An 8,811-nucleotide genomic window follows, 5' to 3' on the forward strand; every position below is an offset into this window, starting at 1 on the left:
TAAAAAATACATCTGTATTTCCAAGTTGACAGAGAAAACTTTCCAATTCATTACTTGTACTCTCATCACCTGGTCTTTTTTGAGGAAGTATTACAAAACAACATATTTGCCATTAGTGTGATTAGATCTAAACATTCCACATCTTTGCTCAGGGAAGCACTCAATATCATCACCCCCAAATAGGCCGTTAGTGCCATCAAGAAACTAGCTGGGCATCTGGCATGAAAAACAAACCCACGTTTTTATTTATTTTTTATAAAATCTCTATTTTAATAATGTATAGATTTTAAAAATACAGAGCATTCGTGCCCATGAACTCTACGGGAAAAAAAAGTCTATTTCACGCATGCACACACGATGCACTAAGCATAAATGCATTTATACCACAGGAAGGTAGCTGTTTTAAGCATATACAAGTAGTGGATACTGTAACTTCACCTGAATAGGACAAACTTACGAAGTTTAAGGAAGTGATTATTTCTCTGAGGACTAAAACTGCAATATAGCCTAATTCTATTTTTTTCTTAAGATTGTTTTCCCTCAAAGTAATCCAGAAAAGGGAAAGGGGGGCATTATTTTCATAGCAATCAAAATCATTCACAAGATCCATCAATGAAATCTACAAAATACTGATAAGGGGAAAAGAAAAGGCAATAAAATCATTGTGTCCATAGAACTAGCGATGCGAATAAAAGTAACCTGGAAGTCTGCTAATTTTATTCTAAGAATGCATCCTAGGCCACCGAAAGCCCCTGCAGCTACTGGGGGAAAGGTTGCAGCTCCGGAGCTCCATCACTGGGCATCACCCCGGCGGGGCCGCGCGCCCTAACTGGCCATCTGGAAGGGCTCGGGCTGGAAGCCGAAGAGCCTCTGGCCGTAGGGCTCGCTCTCGCCCGGCAGCTTCGCGCCGGCAAACGGGAGGTAGTGGTCGCGGCCGAAGTGCTCACAGTGGAGATTGACCCAGTCCCGCTCCGAGCCAAATCGCTCAGCCTCGGCCAGGATGCGGGTCAGGGCCATGATGTAGCTCAGCGCCATCTGCAGGGTCTCATACTTGGACAGCTTTTTATCCTGGCCCCACTGAGGCACCACCCTGCGCAGGCGGTCGAAGGCGGTGTTGAGACCCTGCATGCGGCGGCGCTCGCGCGCGTTAGCCGCCAGGCGCCTGCGCGCCGCGCTCTCCAGCCGCCCGGCCCCGGCGCACGTGCCCGCGCACTCGGCACCGCCCGCACACGGGGGCGCGGCGCGCGCGGCGGCCGCGGGGTTGCTGGGCTTGCTGGACTTCATCTCCCGCCGGAAGGAGGGAGGCGTGGAGCTGACTCGCCGGCTCAGGACCTGCGTGTGGGCTGGTCTGTTGAGCAGCTCCCCAGCGTGGCTCTTAGCAAGTAAGTTATACACACAGCAACTCGCGTGGAATCAAAGTTTATAGTGGGAAGTGCGGGCTGCCGCCTTCTGTCCGTCCTACTGGATAATCAGATTGACGTCTCTTCACTTGCCCAAATTGAGGGGAACTTGAGATGCTGGAGAGAAAGTCATTTTCCCAACGTGAAGTTGAAACAGAGAAAGGAACCTACTTGCTGCAGAATTTAGCGTGGCTGGTTCAAGTCCTCTGAGAAAGCCTGGAATTTCTTTTCAGGAAGGTGGAATCTTTCCCGAAGCTCGGGTTAGGGATGGACCGCTTTTTCCGCAGTAGCTGTTGGAGAATGCTGGATAAATCTTTGAGGGAGGAGAATTTATAGTAGAGGGCTGAAGGAGGGAACAGGTGGTGGCAGGTGGGCGGGCGTCCCTCGGCTTCCATCTCAGCACCTTCCTACCCTGGGAACTGCAGGGGGGCAGGGGGACGACGCACAGCAAAATCCTGACATTACAGCCTTCATCTGTTGAAGTTTCTCCAAAGCTATGTCCAACAGTAACACACCATCTGGAGTGGCCTGACTGTCCCCAAAAGAATAACAAGGTGGGGGTGGGAGGAGAACTTGATCTATCTTTTCCCATATCAACTGGCAGCTTGCATATCAAAAACTTAACCGAGGTTTTAAATTTATTAGAAATCATTTTTTGGCTTGGAATTATGAAATGCATCAGTTTAGTATAAAAAGATTTTGCTTTGTCAAGATGTGTGACAAATTTTGGATAACGCTGATCTAATATGCTGACATTTTTATGTTAGCTATTCAGTAAGTTGGGGCAAATTAGCAGGTCCTAATATTGCAGACCTGGAATTTTAATGTGCAAAACAATTTAGCTGTTTTCTGCAGAATAATTTATTATAACATATTAAAAGATATGAATGGTATGTCAAAAATGTATATTATTCTAATTAAATAATTGGATTGCATGAGTTTGGATACTTAGGCAAATTATTTCAGAATTTATACTCCATTTACCCTGACACGGGTTCATAAATGTTTTGGGGACATATATGAGATGATAATCACTTAATTATTTCATTTGACATTTCAATCTAATAAAACCAATCATAATGCACATACATGTGCAAAATGGAAACATCTAAGTAATTTGTGAGGTTTTTAAAAATAACTTCTAATGGAAGGTTTTATTTCCCCCCCCCCACCTCATAAAGCTGTAAACATGTCGTACTACTTAGATGTTTCAGTTGAGTCAACTGTCCTCAGGAACAGTCATGAAGCATGATTTCCACTATTGATAATGATGAGCTGATTTATACAGAGAACCCATTAGCATGATTCTCTCATCACAACTTCTTTCTAGCGCTGAAGGAAGAGTAAACTGGCAAAGAAACCAGCTCCAAATAGATTCAAGCCAGGATTATTTCTGGATTCTTCAGGAAGGCCAAGTATGCTCTTTTTGAAATATGGGTTCTATTCACATTATTCTCAGATATTTTCATTTAATTAAATTACCAATAAACTCTCACAAATCAGGAGTCTGTGTGACTTGCTTCCCCCACCATTGCCTCAGACTGAAACCCCTTTGTGACTGCAATGACTCCAAGTCCGGTCTTCCCATAAATAGTTGATTAATTCCCAAGCTGAAGTAATGACAATGAAATGAAGTTGAGTAACACGAAGACAATAGGAGGCAATTGAACATTAATGATCTCCAGCATGACAGATGTTGAACACAGACTTTTGCACGGAGCCACTCAGCTCTGTGACTTTGAATCCTAACAGTCTTGGTCAGGAACAGTAGTCCTGTGACGGGAAAGACTACGTTATTTAGTCACCAAAATGTCACTTTTGTTTTTGACATTTTATAGAAATCTGCTCTATAAATGCTATTATTTCCAATGTTCATTTATCTCATTCCTTTCCCCCAAGGAACATCCCCTATACTACTCTTTGGAATGTTTCCCTACATACTGTACACTTGTTCTGGACACTATTGATCAAAGTGCTAATGAGATGTATGGTTTTGCAGGCCACGTATTCAAGGTTGGTGAGATTATAGCCTGTGCACCAAGAGAATCAAAAGCATAACTTAAAGAGAAAAAGGAAACATAGCAATATGCACACAGCACAGCTGTATTAGAACATAAACTAGCAGATATCTATGACATGAAATTGATCCAAGAATAGAGTATTCCTTCAATAAAGGGCCGTAGAAGGCATGTAGTAAGACGCTTCCCAAATGTATTCTGAAGGACAGTTTATTAGTACTATAAAGATGCTTCTAGAAAAAGATTCCATTGTCAGGTAAGTTTGGGAAACGTATCTTCTAGCTCCTGCTGGGAGAGTCATGAAGCAAAATTGGTAAAGTTTCTTAGAAGTCCGAAAGTAAAGAAGCTATTGACTCTCCAGCATGTCCTAGACCTTCTTGAACACAGAACCCCTTTTTTCCTGGAAAGACCTATTAACAAAGTTCCTTGGAACACACTCTTGTCAAACCCGCTCTTGTACCTCTTATTTATTTTATAGAGGAGGAGACTGAGATCCAGAGACTGAACACTGTGTCCAAAGGCACTGAGCAATTTAGTGACTGAATTAGACGAGAAGTCAAAGCTCCTGTATCTGTTGATTTTATAGGCTTTAAAATTATGACATTACTTAATACAAGCCCCTCAGTTTACAATGGGGCAACTGACATCCACCAGTGACTTCCCAAAGTCAGATGAGTCACTACTAAAAGTTTCAGGACTGGAATTAGAAATTTTGTCCTTAAAGGACAGTAATTTATTTTATAACCCTCGTGTCTAGCACAGTGTCTAGAAAATAATAGATAATAAATGGCCTGGACTGAATCGCTGGAAAATAAATTAGGTAAATGACAGATAAATACTGATCAGAATGAGTGCATTCCTAGTGTATAACTCATACAAAAGATTTTCAGTCCCTCACCTTGTGAAGAACACACACTAGCTTCACATTTTGAATGCAGAATGGATTCTTTCTTATCAAACAACACATCATAGCCATTTGAGCCATGTCAGACTAATTTCCACTGTGTTTCTAGACTGAGGTCATGATCCTACCAGGTAAACTGGCAGTTACTCTATGTCTCGGGGTTGGCCAGAAGTCAAAACTGGCAGATGGAGATGGGAGAGAGAAGGTAGAAGGAACCTACACCTGTAGGAGTAGGAAAATAGGAGAAATATTATTATAGAGGTAAAAGATCAATGGCTGGAAATTATTACATAAAATGTGTAGAATAGGTCCAAAGGTAAATATTTGTTATCCAAAACTATATTTAATTTTTAAAACGGAAACTCTCCAAATAAAAACCCAATTAAAATAAAGAGAAGAACACACTTGACCAAAAAAAATGTTCACTCTGAAATTTGCAGAGAAAAATATGGAAAATAAGGAACGGGTCTTCTTTCTGGAGGGGGAGGCGATTGGAGGACTCTGGGTCCCTGAAAGACTCAAAGGTAAGCCAGCAAAAAGCAAAGGAATGATGAAGTCAAGTGCCACTTACATTTCATTAAGGACCAGAAGTGCAAGGTGTTAAAAGTTCTTGTAATTTTATAATGTGCTACGTAGTTAAAAAAAAGGGGGCAAAACCCGCAAAAGGATTTCTATGTTTCGAGAAAGGAAGGGAGAGGCAAAGTCTTGTACCTCTGTCCCTTATCCTTCAGAGATCCAGGGAAGAGAAAACCTAGGGGAGGGCAGAAACTAAGAAGGGACAGACTAATTATGGAGCTAAGAGAAAGATAACAAACATGGGGGTCATGCCCCAGGCCCCAAAAGTGATCACCTCTAGAAAGGACGGGTTCACCAAAGGGCCCGGGTGATTCTTCGACCCCCAGTCACGTCACACTGCATGAGAACTCTGGCTTGGCAGTCTGATTTAATTTCTAGTTGCCATGAGCCAGACTGACTTGCATGGTTTGAACTCTGCATTCACTCTTTCCGATAGTGGGTGTTAGCCTCCTCTTAGCGTCTGAGCTAAACACCATCTTGGAAGTCAGTTTTGAATCCTGGATCTCCTATCACTTCTATTTCTCCATCTGCAGAGTGGAATGATCGTACCTATCTCACAGGGCAGCAGTGAGCACTGAAATGAAACCATCTACATATAGAGAATCTGCCCGGTCCCTAAAAAAGTCACTCTCTAAATGATAGCTAATCCTACTTATTCCAAATAGTTTTTGCAAATGATAATGAAAGAGAACTCATCAGTTTCTGCAGCTTTTAAATTTAATGAATAATTTTTGAATCTTACACATGTAGCTGCAGTTAGTCATGATGTGAATCCCAACTGTGTGACCTTGGGCAACTTAACCTCTCTGTGCCTTTTACTGTCTGTAAAGGAGGGTTAATAAGAGAACCAATCTCATAAAATTGATATAAGGATTGAATTAGTTACTCTTTGTAAAGCACTTATATCTATGCCTGGCATACAATTAAATGCAATATAGGTGCTTGTTTAGATAAACAAAATGACCTATTATTGCCAAGATCCAGGATGTATACTGGCCACTCCTCCTTATTGCTCATTTTTGCTTTATTTCCCTGCTCTGCAGTGCTTGTCCTATAGAGTGAGCAGGCACAGGAAGAGGAAGGCAAAAGGAGTTCCTTTTCCCTTTGATATTGGAGCAATCTAAGTTTGAAATATCAGAGACAGAAGCTAAAAAAAAGAAAAAGATTACTCAGGGCCATACTGGGTAGTAAATTTGGTGGTTTCATTGTAGTGTGAGGTTCAGTTTTACAGTTACACATACAACAGGTCCTCTAGTACAATTGTTTCATTCAATGTCATTTCACTGTAACATTGATGAGGAAAAATTCGATCTCTAGGTAACCCACTGTCTACATTCTCCCCCATCTGCATGGGTTTTCTGCAGGTACCCCAGTTTCCTCCCACATCCCAAAGACGTGCACATTAGGTGAATTGGCGCGTCTAAACTGTCCCAGTCTGAGTGTGGACGTGGGTGTGATGTGCCTTGCAATGGAAGGGCGTCCTGTCCCGGGTGGGTTCCCATGCCTGAGCTGCTGGAAGAGGCTCCAGCCACCCACAACCCTGAACTAGAATAAGCAGGTTGGGAAGGAATTATGTTACTTGTTTTTATTAATCTTTCTTAAATGTATGTACAGCTCACATTTATTTCAATGTTTAATATTAGAAGCGTTTGGGGTCTTTATTTAGAAGTTTGGTGATGTTTTTGTGACCATAAATATGCCTTAGGACCTTGTTTATAACAATTAGCCTGTGGTAAACTTGGTTTTGTTATATGACATTTTGCTTAATGTTTCAGTTTCCAAGAACCTATCAGAAATTTTAAGTGAGGACTTGTGTATTAAAGTGTTAATTTTCAGGGGATGCTCCACTTTTCCAGTGACCGAATATTTGTGTTCACCATCCAGGCCTTTCCCTTCCGAGGACTGAGGTGTTTGAGAAGACAAATCAATAACCACATTTCTTTTCATGAGGTTAGAAGCAGAACAGATGGAATCAGTCTTAGGGGTGTGCTGGACTCTTCTATGGGAAACTTGGGCTGGAAGCTACGTTTTTCGGAATACCCTCCCTGGGTGGTTCTGGGTTTGAGTTAGGCAAAAGTGAAGATACACGAGCTGTGCGGGGCAGAAGTGAAGCTGCCATGCTCTGGACATCATTGTAGGTTGGAAGCAATGAGAGCGAGATGCAGAGGTGCCAGTGGATTCCAGTTTGTCCTCGCTCTTTCTTACCGTGTACCCTGTGCTCCCTCCCTACTGCCAGCCCTGCTGACCGGCAGCCGTCCCAGGCCCACCATCAGATGTTTCATGCAAACTCAGAGGTGGTAGCCACAGGGAAGCTGACTTCTGCACCAGCCTCCCAACCCATCTCACTCCAGCAGCTGGACGTGCCTTCCAGACTGGGGTCTGGACTGCTTAGTGACTGTCCTCTGATCCTTAAACAATCCTTTTTGGACCTTTATGACAGTCACTTCCCCGATTGTGTAAATCCTTATCCTTATAATAAATCCTTCTTCCATAACACAGTGGCTCTGCTTCCCTGGTTAAACCTGACTGGTACAAGAAATCCTTCATCCAGGCCACAGTGAGGCCACAGGACCTATCGCTGTCTCCCAGTGGAGACCCTCTACATTCATACTCAACTGTCTATGTGTCTACCCCAATTAGAGCCTTTGTCTCTTGGACGGTAATTGCTTTTTCCATCTGTTCAGCCCTGTGCCCGGCAACACCAGGGATTGGACAGCCTTTAGCCTCATGGAATTCACAATTCAGTTGTGGAGATAAGACCCAACACACATCCAAAAACTACCCTGAGTGGTAAACCAGGGTCATGCTCCCCCAGAGGCACACAAGGAAGTCCATTAGAGTATGAGAACAGGTTAGACATTTTACTGATACTTATTTTATCTCATTCTTTTCATTTCTACCTTGGGGTATGTTTTATATGGTATACAATATAAATACATACATGTGAATCTATACAGTGATTTTTGTTTTCTGATAGGAGTGTGTGATTAGAAAAGCTGGGACAGTGGCAGTACATTATGAGCACCATTAGGAACTCCGAGTAGGGACATTTGACTGTACTCTAGAGATAAAAGGATTTCAGCTGGTAGCCCTACCTCTCTGACATCACCGCCTACTGCTGTCCCCTCAAAAGGCTGCTTCTCCACTGCCCACGCTCACTCCCCCCTTGGGGCTTCTTCACTGGTTGCTCCCTTGGACTCATATGCAGTTTCCCCCCATTTTTCCAGGCTGGCTCTGTTGTGTCATTCAGCTCCTGTTTTATTACATGCTTTCTGTCCTTAGTTGTTTGGAAACTCCAGGAATTCAGGGGCTTCCTCTACACTGTTCCTAGCTGTGTCTCTGGTACTTGGAATTGTGTGTACCACATAATAGATACTCAAGAAATATCAGTTGAAGGAAAGAAGGATGGGAGAAGGAAAATGTTGATGGAGAGACCGCCACACACAAAGAGAAAGTAGACACCGTTCCCCTAGGAACACAGCTCTTTTTCCTCCTGCTAACATGGACTCTTTTAGGGAAAAATGTGTCCTCCAAAAGCTGTGGCAACAAGCCTGCTGCCGTTGTTCCTGCTCTGAAATTGTGGTATCCGCGGTTTCGCAATAAGCAGGTGGCTCCCTTCCCCAAAGGGTGGCTCTCATTACAATCCAGGTTTCAAGCAGTCCCTGAGTCAGCTCAGAAGAAAAGCCCAGAGGCCTCACCAGCCCAGGCCAGCCGCTGATGCCGGCTCCCTGCCCCAGGGGGAAGCGGTTTTCTGTTGATTTTAGTTGGTGTTGCTTTTTTGTTTCCTTGTGCAATTTCAGCAGCTTGGCTGAACAAGTTATTCCAAATGTCCAAACACCCAGGTCTTTTAATTCTGATGTTGTGTTCCCGTCCTTCCTCACCATCATGTCCAATTACTTCCCTGCCTCCTGCT

At 43.3% G+C, this 8,811-nt stretch overlaps 1 protein-coding gene across 1 annotated transcript; it reads right to left on the reverse strand.

Moving 5' to 3' along the window:
- Positions 1–1,684, reverse strand: ATOH7 (atonal bHLH transcription factor 7). The gene has a single exon (XM_033130985.1). The coding sequence runs from the start codon at positions 1,282–1,284 to the stop codon at positions 826–828; it is 459 nt and encodes a 152-aa protein (XP_032986876.1). The 5' UTR covers positions 1,285–1,684; the 3' UTR covers positions 1–825.
- Positions 1,685–8,811: the final 7,127 nt, after the last annotated feature.

Source organism: Rhinolophus ferrumequinum, chromosome 16 (assembly GCF_004115265.2).
Source record: "Rhinolophus ferrumequinum isolate MPI-CBG mRhiFer1 chromosome 16, mRhiFer1_v1.p, whole genome shotgun sequence".
Taxonomy (NCBI): Eukaryota; Metazoa; Chordata; class Mammalia; order Chiroptera; family Rhinolophidae; genus Rhinolophus; species Rhinolophus ferrumequinum.